The 24,121-nt window shown below is 40.0% G+C and overlaps 1 protein-coding gene across 3 annotated transcripts in view; it reads right to left on the bottom strand.

The window, feature by feature from the left end:
• Arhgef6 (Rac/Cdc42 guanine nucleotide exchange factor 6) overlaps positions 1-24,121 on the bottom strand; it is a 129,283-nt gene that overhangs the window by 71,490 nt on the left and 33,672 nt on the right. For 2 of the 3 annotated variants that reach the window (XM_090326543.1, XM_090326542.1), the window contains exons 2-5: positions 20,138-20,222; positions 17,241-17,362; positions 15,572-15,773; positions 3,082-3,152 (exon numbers count right to left, since the gene is read on the bottom strand). In XM_090326543.1, coding sequence (XP_090182669.1) covers positions 3,082-3,152; positions 15,572-15,770 — 270 coding nt within the window. In that variant the 5' untranslated portion in view covers positions 15,771-15,773; positions 17,241-17,362; positions 20,138-20,222. Of the gene's footprint in view, positions 1-3,081; positions 3,153-15,571; positions 15,774-17,240; positions 17,363-20,137; positions 20,223-24,121 lie in introns of those variants that run through there. The other variant, XR_016533839.1, reaches the window with a different exon arrangement.

The following is a 24,121-nucleotide window of genomic DNA, read 5'->3' on the forward strand; positions in this document are numbered from 1 at the left end:
TATAAAGCATGTAAGAATCACATAAGTTATTCTGCCTTCAATAATCCCAGCAATATTTCTTTGCAGGGCTAGGGAGAGAACCCAGGGCCTGAGACATGTGAGACAAGTGTCAACCACTGAGCTCCACTACCAAATCCGCAACATTTTCAGGCTCGGATACACACAGAGAGATCCAAAGAGAAGTTGATGGTATGCCCGATCTCAGTGGAGAAAAAGTCACGGCAACAGTTTCATCCATCATTCAACTTCATCCTTTCCTTAATGATAAATCGATTAGTAAAGTACCAGAGCACATTCATTTAAAAACTTAACTGCATTTACCTGAAGGCTAAAATGAGTTCCCAGAAAGGAAGATAAAAGGTTGCTTAACTCTACTGGATCAAGGATTTTAACCCAAATATTTAAAAACATTCTGACAAAATAGTTCTTCTGTAATTATTGCCCACATTACCTATAAAGTTCCTTCTTGACTTTTCTTACTGCCTATTGCTTGTGTTATCATTACGGAACAAGTTCACTGAAGAACGAAATTCAATTTTTTGAAACCAAATGACATTTCTCTAGCTGTATAGATTACCCATGCACAAAGTGAAATGAAATGAATGTGCACTGCTACCATGCACAAAACCCTGGTTAAAAGCTGAAGCTGTATTTCCATAGGGGTGTGAGGAAGATAATGAGGCTATAAGACAAGGCAACTTAGAGATAATGATGACTTGACCTTTTCATTAGTGACTGGGCTAAGTCTGGAAAGGAGACATGAAAAAAAGCAGAGCATACATTAAGGAAAATGATATGATTTCTTTTTCAAACAGGAACTTTATTTTGAGTACTACACATCCCCTATTTATAGCTAATAGAGTCTGACTGAGCTGTGTTCAAGCCAGAGACATTCTATTCCACTGTCCATGCCAAAGGACAGTCTTTCCTTTGGGTTCTCCTCAAAAATAGAGGCCAGGAGTTTAGCCTAGTGGTAGAGTGCTTGCCTAGCATGCACAAAGATCCGGGTTCGATTCCTCAGTACCGCATACATAGAAAAAGCCAGAAGTGGTGCTGTGGCTCAAGTGGTAGAACACTAGTTTTCAGGAAAAGTCCAAGGACAGTGCTCAGGCCCTAAGATCAATCCCCAGGACTGGCAAAAAAAAAGAGTTGATAATATTCCAGAGGATAGAATGTATTGATTAGTTCTAAAGTAAAATCACAGAGCACAATCACTCAATATTTACCATATTACAGGAAGTTGGGGATTTGTCTTTAAAAATCTGCTAAAGCTAGGTCTAACTTTTGGATTTCACCATAGTACCTGCATATCAAACAATTTCACTTTCACTGCTGCCTTATAGGCCTTGCTCTGAATCTTTATGATACCTTTGGATTTGTCAGTAGAGTAGATATAAAACTTCCAGGCGTCCTTAAGAATGCTATTCAGGGAGCCCAGTGCTGGTGGCTCACACCTGTAATCCTACCTACTCAGGAGGCTGAGATCTGAGGATCACGGTTTAAACCCAGTCCAAGAAGGAAAAGTCCATGAGACTCTTATCTCCAATTAACCACCTGAAAACGGGAAGCGGTGCTGTAGCGCAAGTGGTAGAGCACTAGCCTTGAGCTGATGAGCTCAGGGACAGTGCCCAGGCCCTGAGTTCAAGCCTCATGACAGACCAAAAAAAAGTGCTATTAAGGAGCTGAGAGTGTGGCCTACTTGTAGAGTTCTTATCTTACATGCATGAAGCCCTAGGTTTGATTCCTCAGTACCACATGAACAGAAAAAGCTGAAAGTGGTGCTTTGGCTCACGTGGTAGAGTGCTAGCCTTGAGAAAGCCTAAGGACAGTGCCTAGGCCCCGAGTTTAAAACCCAGGACTGGCGAAAAAAAAAGGACTACTATTCAGCAACCTGAGATGTGAGATTCAATGTTGAAAAGTAGCCCAAGCAGAAAAGTTGAAACTCTTATTTCCAATTAACCAAGAAAAAAAGCCTGACTGCAAACATGTCTCAAGTAGGATTGTGCCAGCCAGGAGCAAAAAGAGCAGAGACAGACAGACAGACAGACAGACAGACAGACACTGAGTTCAAGTCCTGCTACCGCCATACCCAGCATATATATGTGGAAAAAACAAATGACAATGTTGAAGAGTTCCATTATAATGCAAATCCATTTGTAATACAGTTTTATCCAGTCTTTCCCTTTGTGTCACCTCAATATATTCGAGATTTGATGAGTTACCTTTCATTGCCAGCTGTGGAGGAGGAAACTGCAACACTCCCACAAGCTGTCCACCACCAGTAGGCAGCCAAAATGCCGCCACTGGTACGCAAGTCCTGTGCACCAACTACCACTGGATCCTTGATAAAGTGGAACTGATGCTGCCAGAGAAACTGAGGTTTTTGTTCAAGCATGCAGCAGGCCCCAGGACAGTTTTTTTTCCCCTAGGCTCCAAATATAAATGGGGGTGGGTGTTGACTAGATTGGCTGACATGGGAAATTCTGACATGCAAATAAATTCAGCACTGTTCAGTCTGGTGTTTTGATGGCTACAGGGATTATCTGGTCAAGATACTTATAATTATACCTAAAAATTACAGTCTGCTGTTCATTTCTTTGTGGGGACAGCAGGAAGCCCTCAGTTATTTTGAATCTGGCAATATAATCAAGGATTAAAATTTAAAGAAATTCATTAAAATACTTCCCAATCACCTGAACAACACACACACACACACACACACACACACACACATACACACAGCTTATATACAATCATTAGAAGCTAGTTTATTATTGATAAGGTGATATTAACTGTGTTAACATTTGGAAGGCACTGGAGAGAAAAAATTAACTACAGAGTAGTGCTTGATTCCACAGAAAAACAAAGCATATATTTAATAAGTTTCTCTTTACATACAACTTTACAGGAACCTATCATGGATATCACTAATATTGTTTTCTACATTTTATCCTTAATAAAGTATATTTGATCATTCATTTTAAAAAAGAAATTTTTGTTTAGCATCTAAACACTCACCACACCCAGACCCAGAGTTCAAGCCCTACTACCAACAAAATAAATAAGTAAATAAACACTCACCACAGTATAATAATTCTTGGTAAGTGGAGCCGTTTCAAATCCTTTGCCAGCCTTGGGGGAGAGAGGTCTCTCTGTGAAACAGATATTAAATAATGTGAATATCACTTAACTCTGTAAAGAACATTGTATAACATCCTGTGATGATCCTAAATGTAAGGATCCAGGGAAATGTGCGTTGCTAAACAAGTGAAATTGCCATTTTACTAAACTATAAGTCAAAGTTCTTCTCATATAGACCCTTCAATTTTAATGAGAGAAAAGGCCAAGAAGGGAAGTGGGGCTATGGCTCAAGGGGTAAGGTGATAGCCTTGAGCTGAAGAGTTCAAGCCCCATGAACCAAAAAATAGGCCAAGGAATTCAGCCATAGCACATAAGTGGCAGGGTTAGTGTAAGAGCATCACTCTCAGTAAGGGTTTCTTTGCTCTAGTTTGCCTTTAGAAAGAGGGAAACGAAGGAAGGGAGAGGAGAAAACAGAGAAGAAGGGAAGAAAAAAAAGAGAAAAGAAAAACCAGGCACTGATGGCTCATGCCTGATGGCTCATGCCTCTCAGAAGGCTGAGAGATCTGAGGATCATGATTTAAAGCCAAATCAGGCAAGAAAGCCCTGAGACTTGCATCTCCAATTAACCACTAGCCTTGAGTAAAGTTAAGGGACAGTGCTCGAGCTGACTTTTGTACTGGTACACACACACTCACGAAAACATAGACCTTTTCTATAGTGTTTGTAAGGCACTAAAAAGATTGTTCAATTGCATTAATGGGCCAGAAGTAGTCAATATCAAGAAGACATTGCATAGATTGTTTGGCATAAAATAAACAGCAGAGTTGCACAGACATAAACATGAGAATGCCTACTAACTCAAACACGTTAAAGACCCCTTTCCAATTCACTTGATTCTGTCCTCTTTTTATGCTAGCATTTATATTCCTATTGCTTGTTGATGGTGACAAGACAAAAAGAAATTTAATGCCAATCATTTTCTTTACGAACATAAAGTATTTATGTGATACACCCAAAGAATTAAAACAGGAAGTCTAAAAGCTCCATCCTACATTTGGTTTATAATGAACAGAAGGGTTGATTTCTTAATGTGCCTTACAACAAATTGTATTAGTCACCTTCTTTTTTTTTTGCCAGTCCTGGGCTTGAACTCAACCTAAGTGTTGTGTTCAAGGCTAGCAGCAACACTTCCTGTTTTTCTGAGTAGTTTATTGCAGCTAAGAGCCTAATGTGACAGTGGCTCACACCAGTAATCCTAGCAACTTGGAGGCAGAGATCTGAGGATCCTGAGTCAAAACCAGCCTGAGCACGGGAGTCCATGAGACTCTTATCTCCAATTAACCACCAGATAATCAGAAGTGGTGCTTTAGCTCAAGGAGTAGTGCTCTAGCCTTGAGCTGAAATGCTCAGAGACAGTGCCCAGGCCCAGAGTTCAAGTCCCACGACCAACACACACACACACACACACACACACACACACACACACACACACACACACACACACAAACAGTCTTACGGACTTTCCTGCCCCGGCTGGTTTCAAAATGCAATCCTCACATCTCAGCCTCCTGAGCAGCTAGAATTACAGGAATGAGAGGGCCATTATATTTGCCTTATAATAAGATGTTTTTAGAGGATTTAATAACCTTTAACAGAATCAGTTAAAAAAACACAGAATTTGTTTAAATACTATCTTCAATCACATCTTTCTTGACATGGAAATTTTGCCCAGAAAAGGTTGTTGTTGTTGGAGATAGGGTCTTACTCTGCAGCCAAGACTGGAATAGAACTGCCAGTCCTCCTGTCTCGACCTTCAGAATGTTAGAAGTACACCATACCAAGTACAGAGAAAGTTAAAGTCCAGCCAAAATCCTTAGCCTTTCTAGGTCACAATGCAAAGATAAAAATGAAAAAAATACAGTTTACTATGTTACTGGTACATTGCACTGGGGGCTATTACTTGGATGTACAAATAGTAGATTGATTTATAGGCCATGAGTGAGTTAAAAAGAGAATTGGAAATTGTATAAATGACTAGTTTCCTTATTATAATGCATGGGACTCCAATGAAATACAAGTGCAAAGACCTTCAATAGATCTCTAGTGGCTTACATAACGACTAAGGTATCAATATATGCAAATTTAGGAAATAAAACTTTTTTGTGTGCCAGTCCTGGGGCTTGAACTCAGGGCCTGAGTACTGTCCTTGGGCTTTTTCCTCAAAGCTAGCACTCTGCCACTTGAACTATGTATCTGGTATCAAGGAATTGAACCCAGGTCTTCGTGCAGGCTAGGCAAGCACTCTACCACTAGGCCAAACTCCCGGCCCAAGAAATAAAACTTTTGAAGAAAGTATTTTTGCTCAAAATAGAGTTTTTCTATTTTGTATATTATTTTAATTAGTTATTCAAAGGGGTTACAATTGAATAAATAATGAGTACAATGCTTCTTCAATGAAACTCCAAATAGGGTTTTTCTCAAATAATAGGAAACCAAAAAAGAGGCAAGGAAAACTAGAAACATGGCTTCTTGATATCACCAATGTTTAATCTGTCATCCTTGGTGAGATGTTTTTTTTTATCATCATGGTCACAGAATTCAGTTATATTTTATTTTCCAGTCCTAGGGCTTAAACTTGGGGTCTGGTCACTGTCCCTGAGCTTCTTTGCTCAAGACTAATATTCTACGACTTGAGCCACATGACTGCTTCCAGCATTTTCCCTGTTAGTAGGTACTGAGGAACTGAACCCAGGGATTCATGCATGCCAGCAAAGTACACTACCACTAGGCAACACTTCTAGCCCCTCTAATGCATTTTTAACCTGTGATTGGGTGAGATTATAGGTTTATACTTAATATTAAAATAGTTCATGGGGCCGGGAGTTTGGCCTAGTGGTTAAAGTGCTTGCCTAGCATGCATGAAGACCCGGGTTCGATTCCTCGGTACCACATACATAGAAAAAAGCTGGACGTGGTGCTGAGGCTCAAGTGGTAGAGCTCTAGCCTTGAGAAAGTCCAAGGACAGTGCTCAGGCCCTGAGCTCAAGCCCAGAACTGGCAAATAAATAAATAAATAAATAAATAAATAAATAAAATAGTTCATACTTTTACTTTCTGTAGTATATGACAGATGACTTTTTCATGCTGAAAATGTCTGTAATCAGCATACTCTTAAAGAGTGAAAAGAAGCTACCTCCAGGGCTTTTGCCAGTTATCTCAAGAGAAGAGCTATACTGGAATCCAAAACTTGTAACTCCACTCCCTGCAGGCAAATTTAGCAGAGTACAAAGTGTTCTTGTCCATGACAGACTCCAGGGAGGAAAATAATGCACAGCACTCTCGTGGCCCAGCATTCTGCAGGGCAAGAGGTCTATGATTCTGGGCTTGCTTTATTCTGCTTTTAGAACATTACAGAAAGCTGTGTACTACTGTGCCCAGGCTGTCAGGATGAACTATCAGAAGTACCACTGTAGTGACCACAATGTCTCACTTTGACCAATAAATAGCAGACAGTGATTACCGAAGTTCTTCAGTTTCATTCCTGATTCAACTTCATAAATGGCCCATGAAATTCTATGGTCATGGTATTTAAAAACATTAAATTGAAATTCTTATTTCTACAAAATATGTATTTCATCTAGGAATCCTTTTTGCAAACTCTTTGAAGAAAAATTTTCTTATCTGAGCTTCTCCATCAGTGGGGAATTCATGGAAAGAAATGAAATATTGTCAGGATTTTCTATACCAAACATGTAATAAGCATGAAGCATATAATATTCCGAGGTAGCATTCTAGATAGGGTTTGGCTTCCTCCTACTTTTGTGGAGGTGGCAAAAGTTGGAGTGGGAAAGAATTCAGGTCAGCAAAGATTGCATGTTTGTCTAATTCCAAACAAGATATTTTCATTATATCAAGATGATCTGAGACAGTTACAGGTGGCTCACACCTGTAATCCTACCCACTCTGGAGGCTGAGATGTGAAGGTCAAGGTTCAAAGCCAGCTCAGGTACAAAAAGTTCATGAGACTTTTTTATATCAAATTAACCGCCAAAAAAACTGGAAATGGATGGGCCTGGAGTTTGGCCTAGTGGTTAAAGTGCTTGCCTAGCATGCACGAAGACCCGGGTTTGATTCCTTGATACCACATATATAGAAAAAGCCGGAAGTGGTGCTGAGGCTCAAGTGGTAGAGTTCTAGCCTTGAGAAAGTCTAAGGACAGTGCTGAGACCCTGAGCTCAAGCCCAGGACTGGCAAAAAAAAACCTGGAAATGGTGCTGTGGCTCAAGTGTTAGAGCGCTAGCCTTGAGCTGAAGAGCTCAGAGACAGGGCCCAGGCCCAGAGTTCAACCCCATAACCAACAAAGAAAAAAAAATGTGTTCTGCTAACTTCCAAGCTAATTCTACTGAGTCTACTCACAAAAAAAGTGCCCTGGTTTTTGTTTTCTCTGATCAATCACCATGACTTAGAGATTTGTCAAGCTCAAGTTCTATGCCATTGTTCATCCTTTATAACCTTAATCCCTTGATTACATTGACGATCTGCTATATATTTTACACTTCAGTATTCACTACCATATATTATCATTTCTCTTTCCCATCTTTAATTTTTGTCCCTTCTTGTGTCCTATATCCTAACTATTTGCTGGAAATCTTCAGGAACTACGACTTACTATATTTCCAATTAATAATTCATCATCTTTAGTATCAGCTATGATCAATCCCCCAAATATACACATACAGATATATGCATACAACAAGTAATGGAGTTCAGGATTTTCTTAGTTAATTTTCTGTTATTCTAAATATTTGAAGTTGGGTACTCATAATGAAAAGAGGTTTATCAAGCTCACAGCTTTTGAAGCTGAAAGAGTCCAAAAGTGGCTGATCTCTTCTGCTTGTTCTCTGGGAACAGCTTTATTAGCTGTCACAATATGGCAGAAAAAAATGGGAAGGGAATTAGACAAGCACAAATGGGAAGCTAAAATGGTGGGAGAGGAAGTCAGTGAGATTTAGGGACTATATTTGGTCTTTTATAACCTACTCTCCACAAAAATAGATTGGTAGGCTGGGAATGTGAGTTAGTGATAGAGTGCTTGCCTAGCATGCACGAAGCTCTAGGTTCAATTCTTCAGTATCACAAAATAGAAAAATCCAGGGGCCTAGGGATAGAGTGCTTGCCTAGCATGCACAAAGACCCAAGTTCAATTCTACAGAACTATATACAGAGAAAAAGCCAGAAGTGATGTTGTGGCTCAAGTGGTAGAGTTCTAGCTTTGAGAAAGTCCAAGGACAGGCCCTGAGCTCAAGGCCTGCGACTGGCAAAAAAAAAAAATAGAAAAAGCTATAAGTGCTGTCATGGCTCAAGTGGTACAGTGCTAGCCTTGAGCAAAAGAAGCTCAAGGACAGTGCCCAGGTCCTGAGTTCAAGTCGCAAGATGGCAAAAAAATGAATTGGTATCTCTTAGGGACAATATTAATCTCTTTGGAGGAAATGACCATGAATCATTCATCTCTTACTAGACTCCATTTCTTAGACATTCCTCCATACTTTCACTCTGGGGACAAAGCTCTTAGCAAGGGAACCTTTAGAAGACACACTCCCATCATTTCCAAACCATAGACAGCTGTGTCAAGTGTCTTCTATAGCTAAAGCACTGTGGCGGCACTTTAGAGATAGAAAGGTGCTTAGAGCTGAATGAGTCCCTGCTTGAATTCTGTGTCTGCATGACTGAGGCGCTCTCCCTAGTACTTTGTATTTAGCTCTGTCAGTATACAAACATAGTGCATTTTAATGTTCCCTTCCTCCACTGAACGACAAGTGCCATGAGGGTAAGAGTCATTCTTTATGCTTCTTTGCTTGGCCAGTTTTCAGGACAGGAACTAAGGTAGTAATCCTGAGAAATCAATTGTGGTTGGATGGCTAGGTATGTGGAAGTACATGACCAGAGGAGGTTACAAGCAAGCTCAACCCCTAGTATCTAGTCACTTCTTCTCTTGTCCTCATAACTAATGACTGATAAATCTTCAATATCATTTCAACAGTATCTACAGCATCCATCTACGTCTCCTCCTCCAGTATTAACTAGAATAGTTCCCACCATTACCTACAATGCCTGGGCCTGAAAAAGAGCCATTTGCTGGTTTCTCAACATACCTGACAATTGTGGTCATCACTTTCTGAAATCCAAACAGACACAATCACTAGGAAAAAAATCCTAAAATACATGCTATCTTTCCATTTTTATCATCTTCACAGATCTCTACCTCAAGGTTCTAGTCTTTCTTTTTTTCTTTTTCTTTTGCCAGTCCTGGGGCTTGAATTCATGGCCTAGGCACTGTTGTTGGACACTTTTTTTGGCAAAAATAGCTATTTTATTGATAATTACTGAGGAAATACTTTATATTTACCATTAAGAGAAGATCTATTCTTTCAAACTTCTATTTTATAAACTATTAATAATTAGCTTGGAATGCTACATATTTTGTACCCATTAATAATTATTAAGCATTTCCATCTCGTGATATGCATTTGAAAAAAAATTAAGAATTTGTTGGACACTTTTTGCTCAAAGGTAGCGCTCTAATAATTGAGCCACAGTACCACTTCTAGCTTTTTCTGTGTATGTGTATCTGGGGAATCGAACCCAGGGCTTTGTGCATGCTAGGCGAGCAGGCTACCACTAGGCCACACTCCCTCTCTAAGGTTCTAATCTTTATTATCATGTACCTAATTTCAACCCCTATCACCTACATTTCCTATTTCCATACTCTCACTTGCTCCCTCTAAGTCTCTACCCAGTCAGAATCTTATAAAACCCAATGTAAGAGCCCTCAGCTTAGGTTATTGTTAATCAAATCCTTTTTTTGTGTGGGGGTCATGGTGCTTGAACTCTGGGCCTGGGCACTGTCCCTGAGCTCTTCAGTTCAAGGCTACTGCCCTACCCCTGGGCCTGGACATTGTCCCTAAGCTCTTCAGCTCAAGGCTACCACCATACCCCTATAGTCCCAGCCTCATTTCCCATTTTCTACTTGTTAATTGGAGTAAGAGTCTCTCATTCTTTAGTGACTGGGCTGGCTCTGAATCTCGATCCTCAGATCTCAGCCTCCTGAGTAGCTAGGATTATAGGTGTGAGCCACTGCGCCTGGCTCAAATCCTTCTACTGCTCTAACAAAACCTTACTTAGATCATTGACTATGCCACTTTATCCTAGCCTCTTACAGTTAATTTTGCACACTTAAGTTTTAATTATTAGCCTGGAAGGTCCTAAAGGGTAGAATTCATGAAGAATGGATAGTTATAGACACACCCAAATACCTAAGAGGTGACTAATATGAACAGACTTTAATTACTTCCCAATATTTATTCATTTTATAAATACCTAATGAGTTTAAACCAACCCTCCCCTCAAAAATCTTTATTCATGGGGTGTTTTAACTTTTAATAAAATACAGGCAATAAAAAATGAATATAAAATATATAGTAGTTAGATGGAGGGAAATAATAAGGAATAAAAGTAAAGCAAGTGGATAGAGGCAGTGGGTGATAACAAAAAGCCCTTCTGTGAAGTGGGCATGTGAGCAGAGTTAAAGAAGGTGAGGTAGCAGAACTACTGATGTCTTGGGAGAACGGTACTGGGAACGGTACTAGGAAGAGCTGTAGCTCAAGTGCTATTGCACTAGTCGAACAAAAGAAGCTGAGGGACAGCACCTAGGCCCTGAGTTCAAGCCTCAGGATCAGCACAATAATAATAACAATACCAACAACAACAATAATAATCATTAAAATATGTATATGGTTTAAACGTTGCTATTCTGTGTATAAGTAAATTATGTGAGCCTAATAGAATGACTTCCAACTTATCCCTATGTATCAGTCCCCCAGGAGAGCAAACTTGTCTAGGAAATTAAGAATATGTGTTAAGTAATTCTTTTAGCAGGAAAACCAGACCATTTTTTTTCAGAGCCTTTTAATTGTTTTAGCTTGTAGAGACAAAAACTTAAAGTGATTTGTAATGTGCATGTTATAACACAGCTTTTTTTCTTCCTACAGATTTAACATTTCCTCCTCATGTCAGTCTTAATTTCATGGTTCTTCATGGACCATACTCATTCTTTCAAAGAAATAAAAACAATTTGACCCTTTTCTTTAAAAAAAAAAAAGACCTTGTCAGCTATTGTGGTAACTTTGGCATTTATATTTTCGCAGATGAGTAGCATAATCCTACATTTTTTTTTGCCAGTCCTGGGCTTGAGCTCAGGGCCTGAGCACTGTCCTTGGACTTTCTCAAGGCTAGAACTCTATTATTTGAGTCTCAGCACCACTTCCAGATTTTTTTCTATGTATATGGTATCGAGGAATCGAACCCGGGCCTTCGTGCATGACAGGCAAGCACTCTACCACTAGGCCAAAGTCCCAGCCCCATAATCCTATATTTTGAAAGCATTACTCTAGCTCCTGGGTTTAGATTAGATTACAGAAGTGACAAGGGTAGGAATAAGGTATCAATTAAGAAATTACTACATCAGGCCTGAAGTGTGGCCTTGTGGTAGAGTGCTTGTCTAGCATGCACGAAGCTGTGGGTTCAATTCCTCAATACGACATACACAGAAAAACACGAAGTGTACAATAGCTCAAAACCAATATACATAAGGTCATACTGGATGATATTAGTATCATCCAGTGAAATGAACTCCAGGGTGTGGAAAGAAGAGGTTTATATTGTGTGATTGCTGTTCTTAATGTACTATGTTATCTCTCTTCTGTTTTTGCCCTTATGGTTAATCTCATATTGTTACTGTATGTGACTTTGTTACCTAGTATATTGTATATATATTTATTTGATTATTTGAAATAGGAAAGGGAAGGGGGGAAACAAGATGATTGGGAGGGGTGTGGGGAGAGGGAAACAGGGACAAAAACATGAGAACGGGTATCAATGTGTGAGAAGTAATGCACCTACTACCTGACAAATGTAACTATAACCCTTCTATACATTATCCCAACAATAAAAAAATTAAAAAGAAAAAAGGAAAGAAAGAGAAAGAAAAAGAAAGATAAAAGAAAAACACAAAGTGGTGCTGTGGCTCAAGTGATAGAGTGCTAGCTCAAGGACAGTGCCCAGGCCATGAGTTCAAGCCCCAGGACTGGTGAGAGAGAGAGGGGGGGGGGAGAGGGAGGGAGGGAGAGAGAGAGAGAGAGAGAGAGAGAGGGAGGGGGGAGAGAGGGAGGGAGGGAGGGAGAGAGAGAGAGAGAGAGAGAGAGAGAGAGAGAGAGAGAGAGAGAGAGAGAGAGAGAGAGAGAGAGAGAGAGAGACTACTACATGGGAGAAATCAACGGAAGGGAGACATTGTCCAAAAAGAAACAGACTCTTTACCTGACTTGTGTAACTGTACCTCCTCTGTACATCACCTTCATAATAACAATAAAAATTTAAAAAGAATCTACTGCAATAAGCTAAATGAGAGATACTGTCTCCTGTACTTCTAGTCCTCTGCTTTCCTCAGCTAGCAGGCTTTCGGGCCCCTGAAGCATAGGCCTATCCTTAATATTTAGCTTAGACGTCTCTAAGGACTATATAGGCCAGAGCCAAATCTCCCCAGATGAGTCCTAAATTGAGTTCTAAACCAAAGTACAGGAAAAAACTTGAAGGGAAGGGCCTAAAGCCCAAGGCAAGCAGTCTAAGGTAGTTTTTGAAGTAGTCATGAGATTGCCATAAGGCGTCACAGTGAGGGACATTATAATAATGGCTACCAATGCGAACATGTACTATTTGTTCCTCCAGCAATAATACTTGGAATTCCCAAACAAGGCAGTAAGAGCTGTTCCTCTGATTTTTGCAGATGAAGACATGAGGAACAACGACACAATGGAATCTGGAAAATGGTTTAGGGAGCCTGAGAAACAGATTCTGTCAGTGGAAAGATGTAGCAAAGGGTAGAGATCAGCTGTGAAAATCATCAAACCCAAGAAAATGCCAAATAATGCCTGTGAAAACACTTCAAGGACTAACAGAAACTTCTCAATTTCCAGTAATTAAAACCATATGGGCTAGGGATGTAGCTCAGTGATAGAGTGCTTACCTAGCCTGCACAGTGCTCTGGGTTGCATTTCCAACACCACAAAAAATGCAGAGAAATCCATCCATACATAATAACCATAAATGTGCTAGTAAACACATCCTATTAAATGAGATATTTCTTTTAACTCATTCCAGAATGCCCAATTTTTTTATCTTAAATCCTTTAGAAAAAAAGATTTTATTATCTTTAGGTAGTTATATGAAAAGGTTTCAGTTGATCATTTCACTTTATGAATATAGTGCATCTTCGGCAGTGTGAGCCCTTTCATCATTCTGTCTCACTTGAAGAAAAGTTTTTGATATTAATTATAGGAAGAGACAGAGGAAGAAAAGGCTTATTATCTCCACTTTCTTCGTATAATACTTTGTAGATTTCTGATTTTATTGACACTATAAATTTTGAGATATTAAAAAGGGTAATGAAAGTTGAGCACCAGTAGCTCACACTGTAATTCTATCTAGGAGGCTGAGATCTGAGAGTCTCTGTTCAAAGCCAGCCCATGCACTAAGTCCACCAGCAAACTGAGAGCTGTGGCACAAGGGGTAGGGCAGTAGCCTTGAACTGAAGAGCTCAGGGGCAATGCCCAGGCCCAGAGTTCAAGCCCTGAGACCAGAAAATTCAAAAAAAGAACAATGTTTTATCTGTATTGTGACTTTTTTTTCCAGTCCTGGGGCTTGAACTCAGGACCTAGGCACTGTCCTTGAGCTTTCTTGAGGCTAGAACTCTTCCCTTAAGGCACAGCACCACTTCCAGCTTTCTCTGTTTACATAGTACCAAGGAATTGAACCCAGGGCTTCATGCATGGTAGCCAAGTACTCTACCACTAGGCCACATTCCCAGCCCATGACTTACTTTTATGTACTAGAATATGGAGGAGTTTTTGTTTTGACTTTTTTTTTAGGTTGAGGGTATACTTGCTGTTTGGATTTTTGTTTTTAATTGTTTTGGGGGGTGGAGTTTTATAAGCAGAAACTACCTTCTTAATCAAGAAGGGAAAAGGAGTTAAAAAAAAAACTCGGCCGGGAGTTTGGCCTAGTGGTTGAGTACTTGCCTAGCACGCATGAAGACCTGGGTTTGATTCCTCAGTACCACATACATAGAAAAAAGCCAGAAGTGGTGCTGAGGCTCAAGTGGTAGAGCTCTAGCCTTGAGAAAGTCCAAGGACAGTGCTCAGGCCCTAAGCTTAAAGTCTAGGATTAGAAAAAAAAAAAACTCCAAGAAAGGCCTCTCAAGAGCAATTAGAATTCACTGTCTGGATGTGATTAGGGGAAAGGCTAAGTGGTTAGTGGTGTCCAATGAGTTAAGGACAATCTTGTTCATAAAAAGCAGCTAGACAGTTTCCAGCAACCCACAGATAGTTATTTCACATGGAGAGCCCTCAGGCATCTGGTCTTTTTTTTTTTTAATTTTTTTTATTGTAATTAGTAAAAGGGTTACATGATATTTGCCAGATAGAAGGTGCATTAATTCACATACATTGATACCCTTTCACATGTCTTGGCACCCATTTCCCTCCCCCCCTAAGGCATCTGGTCTTAAAGGGCCTAAGGATAAAAAAGAAAGTTAGCACTTGGCCTCTCTTATTAAAGTATTTGCCATGATGTTACTTAGGGTAACAGGGAAGACTGTGGCCTGTATTATATGGGCTAGAATTGACTGTCAAAGAAACATAGGTAAGGGGCTGGGAGTTTGGCCTAGTGATAGAGTGCTTGCCTCGCATGTATGAAGACCCGGGTTCGATTCCTCAGTACCATATACATAGAAAAAAAGCCAGAAGTGGTGCTGAGGCTCAAGTGGTAGAGCTCTAGCCTTGAGTAAGTCCAAGGACAGTGCTCAGGCCCTGAGCTCAAGCCCAAAACTGGCAAAAAAAAAGAAACATAGGTAAGGTGGAACAGTTGTCTGTGCTTTCAATTCTGTGCTTTTTTAATTTTCTGCTACCTTGATGTCATCTAAATAAACTTCATTTCAAAATATCTCGTCACAGATTTCTCCCAGTTCTTTTCTAGTTTTATTTTTTGACATACACATACAAATGTAAACAGTTTCTGTTAGTCAATTAAGAGTACAAGATTTTCAGTAAGAATACCAAGAAACTATAAGAGCCATGTTTTGTTTTAAATAAATTTTTTAAAAAAACTTTAAAAAAACCTTTCAGTTTGCTGGGTGCTAGTGGCTCATAACTGTAATCCTAGCTTCTCAGGAGGCTGAGATCTGGGGATCACAGTTTAAAGCCAGCCAGGGCAGGAAAGTCCCTGAAACTCTTGTCTCAAATTAACCACCAGAAAAGCAGAAGTGGGCTCTGTCTAAAAGTGGTGGAGGGCTAGCCTTGAACAAAAAGAGCCGAGGTACAGGATCGAGGTCCCAAGATCAAGCCCCAGGAGAGACTGGGGGTGGGGGGAAACACTTCACTTACCACTGGCTTTAATTTCTCGAACATAATTACTAGGGAACCAGCCTGTTCTCCCATTTAATGTGCCTTCCCACCAGCCTCCTTCTTCAACTCGAGTGACATAAATGATGTCGCCTTTACAGACAGATAGTTCATCTTCATTAGTCTGCTTAAAGTTGAATCTTGCCTTCACTATCAACTGGTGACTTCCATTCTCTGTCATCTCCTAGAAAAAAAAAGTCATATCAGATTAAAGCATGGGTAGAAATTACATAGATCCAGGCAAATAAAGTGGAGTAAAAGAGAACATTTTTTTTAAAAAAAGAATGTGTTCATTTAGTTATAATGTATTCAATATCAAGTATCCCACCGCTCACCTCATTACCTAAATCAATTCTTAACCTGCCTTATATAGATTAGGATTCAGTCTGTGAGGGTCACAGATGCATTTGAGAAAGTGATCAGCAAAATGGATTCTGATCAATGGAGTTAATACTCATGAGATTTTGTACCCAATTTAAGAGGGCTAAAGGGTGTTCATGATCTTCTGAAAAGGATTAAAAACTACCTATTTAAAGTGCTTTGGAAACAAAATAGCACATAGAACCTACCTACAGAGCCTATATGCAGTAAGTAGGTGGCTTTATCAATAGGATCGAAAGATTTTGACCTAAAGGGCAAAAGATGGGGAATTTTCTTTCAAATACAAGCTCCTAATAAGAATAATAAGTCTGAGAATAATAAGGCCTCGAATACGGCTTAGTGGTAGAGTACTTGCATGCATGAAGCCCTGGGTTTGAGTCCTTAGTACCTACCACATAAACAGAAAAAGCCAGAAGTGACACTTTTGCAAAAGTGGTAGAGTACAAGCCTTGAGCAAAATTTCCAAGAACACTGTCCAGGCTCTGAGTTCAAGCTCCAGGCCTGGCAAAAAGACTTATAAGAATATATGCAAGCCAGGCTCCAGTGGATCATGCCTGTAATACTAGCTACTCAGGAGGCTAAGATCTGAGGATCTCGGTTCAAAGCCAGTCTAGGCACAAAAGTCCATGAGACGGTAATCTCCAATTAAGAACCAGAAAAGTGCAAGTGGTGCTGTGGCTAAAGTGGTAGAGCGGTAGCTTTGGGCTGAAAAGCTCAGGGTCAGCACCCAGGTGCAGAGGTTAAGCCCCATGACCTACAAAAATAAACAAACAAAAAAAAGAGCATATGCAAAGACAACTGGAAGATCCCAACACAGAAGTTCATCACAGGCTGATATTTAAAACTGAGTCTTGCTTAACAGGAAATCAAAGAGAAATAAAGATGACAATAATGATAAGAACAGCAATGAGTATTTACTGATTGCCTACTAAGTACTATTTCATACTGATAAATCAGGGGACAGAAAAAAATCAAATTGCAATCAGAAGAAGCTATAAAGACTTCCATTTGCATAGCATTCTCATTTAAGTGACTTACTGGACTCTAGTAATCAACAGAGTTGAGGCTTTAACCCTTTATGACATTGGGCCCCAGAGACATGATCTATTCCATTGAGACTGCCAGAACTGGTTCTTATCACTCCTTTTTTTGGGTGATACCCACAACAAAAGACAACAGCTATCTCACCCTACAGGGAAATTCGGCTCACCATTCATGTGATTTGGTTGAGATTTTTAAACCTGCTGGGGGAATTGGGGAATATACTCACCACCGCCTTTGACTGCCTTTGCGGCCCTGGAGCTGTGCTACAAACTGCTCCCTCTGGGTTCGTCTGAGAAGTATTAGCAGCACTAAGAGAAGAATGTCCACATGATCTTTCTGATAGCTGATCTGTAAGAAGAGGGAAAGGCATGGTAAAGAAACCATTCGTGTCAGAAATCATCTACAATACATTATCTTTCACAGGCCTGGTGAAAGGCCTCTTAGCTATTGATTCTGTTCTCTAATTTAAACAAGCCAAGTATATCTTGGTCGTCCCCACCCTCCTCCCCTCCCCCACCCCCAAGTCCCTTTTTGGTGGCCAACTTCTTAACTTTACTGGCAATTGCTCTCCAGTAGAATGAAAAACAGCGACAGAACCACATTTTCTCTCAACCCATTTCTCTCCAACTCCTCCTGGCTGAACTAGTTGTAACAGTCAGCCCTGCTATCCAACGCAGAACTAAATCGGGTACCTAGCAGCTGTTTGTGGCTCTTATTACTTTCAAATATTTCAAATTACTCACTTTGTTTTTGGCTCATAGCTTAGTGGTTCTTTTCTTATATGGAATAATACGTGTGGTGTATATAATGTAATATGTATTGGGGAAAGGGAGAAAGGGGTAGAGAATGAGAAGGAGGGTATGTCTGAGATAGATGTAATTTTAATAGACAAATAATTGAGGTTTGGGGTTGATGTAGGTTTTGTCTTCGTTTGTTTTAAGATCAGACTCATGATTCTAGTCTTTCTTAAAACCTTTGTGAAATTTGATCGGGCCAGAGCTGAGCTGAGTGTTTTCAGTATGCTGAGAGTGCAGTAAAGAGAGACACTGGCTTCTTGACAAATTCAAATGAGGCTTCTTTTCCTCTCCATTTATTTTTAAAAGATATAAACTGAAAAAGTCGAAAGCCCAAACATTCCCTAGGCGACAAGCTCAGTACCCAAGTAATTTCCTTGATGGTATGGGATTTTAACTTTCACCTCCTTGTGTTTTTATAAATATCTGCGGTAAGGGAAGAGACTATAAAGCTTGCTGGGAGAGTTTGGCAAAGGAACATATAATTTGTGTGGCATAATGTTAGAATTATACGATCCTCCTTGCCCAGAACTGGATAGTTGTCATGTGGGTTAAATATAGTTGCTTGAATTAGCTGTACTTTCTGCTATATGACTTGCTCCAAAGTATTTTTTCCAAATCGCAAAAGAACAACTTTGAAGAAGTATTTTTACATGTCTTGCTATTATATACAGCATTTTTTGACTAAAACTATAATTACTTGATAGCTGCGTAGATGCTCCATCCTGGTTGGCATTTGATTATATTGCCTGCTCTTGTTCTCTAATTGTTTCACGTGGGTAAGTTGAGTCTCCCTAAATAGATGGTAATTTTCTCCAGGGTGGAGACCTTATCTTCTACTTCCTTTGTAGCACCTGGCAGTGTTGGGCACACAGCCTCTTAGCTCTTCAACTCATTGAAAAGCATGACTCATGTTTGGGAACAAGGACTCTAGAACTTGTGAGACACAGATTTGAATTCCAGTTCTAGTTGAGTCACTGTGGGCTTGACATCCCTTATCTGTAATGTGGACATTATCATTATTATCATCATCATCATCATATCTATTCTTTAGAGTGGTTTATTTTTGCCAGTCCTGGGGCTTGAACTCAGGGCCTGGGCACTGTCCTTTAGCTTTAGTGGTAGGCTAGCGCTCTACCACTTGAACCACAGCCCCAGTGCTATCATACTACCAATAGGCCCTACTCACAGCGCATCCCTAGAATGTTTCTAACATTGAATGAGAATGCAAATCTCTCTTCGGATAGCCTAGACTCAGGGAAAGAGTTGAAAGCATTTGAACTAAGATCACTGGTATATAAAGATACAGCTAAGTTTACTGTTATTTTCTTCAAATTTACTCTGATTCATATTTAATAGCTTCTAGAGTGATGGGTGTTAAACCTTTAATTAAAATAGTCTTTTCATTCACTCTGAAGCCTAAGTTTTATTTCCAGTGTAAAGCTAATGTGGAGTTTCTTTTTTTTGCCAGTCCTGGGGCTTGAACTCAGGGCCTGAGCACTGTCCTTGGGCTTTCTGAAGGCTAGCACTCTGCCTCTTGAGCCACAGCACCACTTCCGGCTTTTCTATGTATGTGGTACTGAGGAATTGAATCCGGATCTTCACGCATGGTAGGCAAACACTCTACCACTAGGCCAAACTTCTAGCCCAGCCCTGGAGTTTCTTTACATGACCAAAGACATACAAAAAAATCAAAGACATATAAAAAATCAATGATAAAAATACATCTGTGGAGGAGAAAAGGAAGTGATAGTTGTGTTTTATAAGTTTTATTTTAAAAAAGGAACTAACTTTTTTCCTTTCTATTTTATTTCATTATTCACTCAACTATGCAAAAATTTTAAATGAAACAATTTTGTTGTTACATTACTATGGGCATTAGCATAACTGTGATTAGAATAACACTATGATAAATGTGTTTAAAGCCATGAAAATTGAAGTATTTGATACTCATTTGGGTTTATTTGGGGGCATGGGAGGAAAATTTTCTACCAACTAAACAAACCTAACCATAGTTGGCCACTAGGGTAATTAGAAATGCCATATATACTGTTGGGCTTATACCTATAATCCTAGCTACTCAGGTGGCTGAGATCTGAGGTCTTCAGCTCAAAGCCAATCCAGGCAGGAAAGTCCATAAGACTCATATGACCAATTAAGCACCAGAAAAGTGAAGCTCAAGTGGTAGTATTAGCCTTAAACAATAAAAAAGCCCTGAGTTTGAGCACCAGGAACTGCACACGCGCGCGCGCACACACACACACACACACAATAATAAAAAAAAGCAATACCATGGAGCCCAAAAGACATACATCACAAACCTCCTTACCTTCGGTTGCTTTGTTAACAGCTAAAAGAGTAGTCAGAACCTTGGAGAAATTGACCCCTGAATAAAGGTCATCAGGATTAAATCCCTATGAAAAAGGAAAATTGAAAGTATCAGATACTGTCAGTACTCAACAAACAAAACTGTGAAAAGGCCACTTCCTCCAGCTCTCAGGAGAAAAAAAAAACTGTCAAAGCCAAGACGCAAATCTCTATACCTTTGGGAGAAATGAGAGCGGCAGCTGAGCTGCCTAATGACATGTGGCGGGCCATCAGTGAGTCAGAGCAAATCAGTAATGGGAAATGAGAGGCCAGCTGAGAAGACAGCCACCCCTTCCGCTCCTCCCCACACCACCACCCAGGAAATGCACACTGCATACTCAGACCCACTCTTCTGACCTGAACATATCAATATTGTCAGGTCACTTACCGGCAGCTCATACATGTGGGTCACAGTTAATTCCGGTCACCTACAGAAAGTCCCCAACAGTCTGCAAATAAGTAAGTGGAGGCTCTTTGACCCATTTTCTTCTTGTGTATTTGTTCAGTGGACTCAGTAAAGGCACTGCCAAAAGTACCTTCCTCCTCTCCTCCCCTTCCTCCTTGCTGAGGCCCACTGTATCCAAACTCCCTAGGATGACCACTGCATATCGCCAAACTAACTGCGCAGGTCTGCCTTTTGCTCCCAGCCTCAGTTCTTGGCTTCAATTGCTTGTCTACGCCTTTCTTGGTTAACTGGAAAGATGTGAACCTTTGTCTTTCCCAGTTATGAGTGCTTCCTGGCCTTAAATGACTTTTTCACATAAGACCTTTGGCCTCCTAAACAGGACTCATTTCTCAGCAAGACAAATTTCTTTTTCAATAGTTTTGAAACTTTATTTTTTTAATGTATAGAGGGATTACATTTATATTCACCAGATAGAGGGTGTATTACTTCTCACACATTGATACCCCTTCTTATGTTTTTGTCCCCACTTCCCTCTCTCTACTCCCTCTCAGTCATCTTGTTTTCCCCCTTCCCTTTCCTATTTCAAATAAACATATATACAATATACCAGGGTAACAAAGTCAGATACAGAAACAATATGAGATTAACCAAAGGGCAACAAAAGAGTAGAGAAATAACAGTACATTAAGAACAACAATCACACAATACAAACTCATGTTTCCATATCCTGGAGATCATTTCATTTAGCCTCATCCTATATGGCCTTATGTATCTAGGTTTTGAGCTATTGTAATCCTCTTCTAGGATAGTCCTAGGTTTGTAGTAATTATTACAAATGAAGGAAACCACAGAGCCTATGTTCCTTTGGGTCTGGCTTACTTCACTTAATATGATTTTTTCCAAGTCTTTCCATTTCCTTACAAGTGTGGCAATGTAATTCTTTCTGACAGCAGCATAGAACTGCATTGTGTATAAATACCACATCTTGTTGATCCACTCATCAAGTGAGGGACATCTGGGTTGGTTCCATATCTTTGCTATGGTAAATAGTGCTGCAATGAACATTGTTGTGCTAGTGGATTTAGTATGTTCTTGTTTCTGGACGATTGGGTAAGTGCCAAGTAGTGGAATTACTGGGTCATAGAAATGCAAATTTTCTTTGTCAGTCTCAGCGACGATTCTGATATGCTACTATCCCTAGTGAAGACACCAATTACCTATCATTGGGTTTTTATGGGGAGGGGGTCGGTCATGGGGTTTGAACTCTGGGCCTGTACGCTGACCCTGAGTTCTTCAGCTCAAAGCTACCACTCTACCACTTGGAGCTACAGCACCACTTCCGGTTTTCTGTTGGCTAATTGGAGATAAGGATTTTCATGCCCAGGCTGACTTTGAACCACAATCCTTAGATCTTAGATAAGAGTCTCAAGAACTTTTGTGACTTCTGTGCCAGCTTGGCTTTGAACCCAAATCCTCAGATCTCAGTCTCCTGAATAGCTAGGATTACAGGCATGAGCCACCAGTGCCCATCTTCCATGAGACTCTTATCTCCAATTAACCACCAGAAAACTGGAATTGGTGCTGTACCTCAAAGTGGTAGAGCTCTAGTCTTGAGAAAAGAGTGTTCAGGGAGAGCACTCAGTCCCTGAGTCCAAGCTCTGCAATCAATTTTTTTAAAAAAGTTATCTGGGCACGGTGGCTCACACCTGTAAACCTAGCTACTCAGGAGGCTGAGATATGAGGATCAAGATTCAGAGCCCGCCCGAGCACAAAAAGACTTGAGACTCTCATCTCCACTTAACCCCTAGAAAACATGGGAGGTGGGACTTGGCTCAAGGGTAGGGTGGTAGCCTTGAGCTGAAGAACTCAGAGACAATGCCCAGGCCGAGTTCAAGCGTCACGACCCACAAAAAAAAGTTCAGGGCTAGCGTTCAGGCCCTAACTTCAAGCCCTACCACAAACAAACAAACAAACAAACAAACAAACAAATAAATAAATAAATAAATAAATGCAAACAAATACATTGAGAATTCTTTTTTTGCCAGTCCTGGGGCTTGAACTCAGGTCCTGGGCACTGTCCTTGAGCTTTCTCAAGTCTAGCGCTCTACTACTTGAGCTACACCACCACTTCTGGCTTTTTCTGTGTATGTAGTACCAAGGTATCTAACCCAGGGCTTCAAGCATGCTTGGCAGGCATTCTACCAGTAGGCCATGCTACCAGCCATAAATTGAGAGTTCTTATAGTCTCAACCAGGTTTGTTTGAAATGAGTGTTCTTATATTCAGAACCATGTATTCATTTACCAGTCACCAGTGTAAATATAGGTGCTACAAAGGAGGCTCCCATTTAACAAGACATGGCACACACAAAAAGATTGCAAGGTCCACTTAAAATGTAGGGGAACCCAGAATACAGAAAACAAGCCAGGTGGAATGAGGAAGTAAGGAAGCTTTCAAAATGGGTCAGATGGAGTGCAGATATGAAAACCGGGCTCTCAAGATGCTTCTGTGCCCATAAAATTTGAACCATGATCCGAGAAAGAGACAGCCAATCATGACATTCTACAAACAGAGTGAACCTAGAGACAAAAATCCCCACTAACCCTGTAAAAACCTGTCCCAACCCCATATTGGAACAGTAAAAGTGGGTGTAGCAAGAGCCTGAAGAGTAGCAAAAACAGTGCTATGCTCATCTACCTAGCTTCTTGCCATGCTTCCCTTAATAAAAAAAAATCTTAACAAAAAAAATCTACGACACATATCTCTAGGTAACCAGATGCTCATCTTCAGAATGAAATGCTCTGTCCTGAAACATTTCCTCCCAAGATGTTCCCAAGACTCTTGAAGAAAACAAATGGCATCCATTTTCCCCAAATATAGTGGGAATAAAATATGCCTTTACCTATGAGACAGGATTAACATTGATTTTTAAGGAATGTATCTTCCCATTAGGGAGAGCCATTTGCTCCATTTTTCATCTGCATTTTTTCTGGGAGCTGTGTCAAGATAAACATTTATCTTCTTTTTGCACATATTCTTGAATACGTAAAATTCATTTCTAAAATCAAAGTATGTAATAATTCATATTGCAATGCAGATATGTGCACATGTGAGCCTACATAAAGCCACCTGTTCTGGAATTCACAACTCTACTATAAATGTAATCCATGAATGGCTTGTACTCAAAGCAAAAACGACTAATGAGCCCAATTACATCTAAAAATGAGACACTGACATGCTTTGAGTAAAAGGGTAATGTTAATATTACTAAGAGATAATGGACACTACCATCTAAATATATTTCTCAGTGCAACAGCATAAAATACAAAGTCTTCAGGAATGAACTGACAGTTCTATTTTAGTTTGTCAAAACCTAAATCCCCCTTAGAGCCAACAAAGTGAGAAAGTGAATGACATCTACGCTAAAAGAATCACCAAGTAAAAAGAAATTAACAAATTACTAAGTAAGAGCAAAAGCAGGGATAAAAAAAATCTCCCCCTTTGTTTGAGTTGTTCCTTACTCAGGTTAATCGAGTGCCTT

The sequence above is a fragment of the Megascapheus bottae genome, chromosome X (assembly GCF_031878675.1).
Source record: "Megascapheus bottae isolate mThoBot1 chromosome X, mThoBot2.hap1, whole genome shotgun sequence".
NCBI lineage: Eukaryota > Metazoa > Chordata > Mammalia > Rodentia > Geomyidae > Megascapheus > Megascapheus bottae.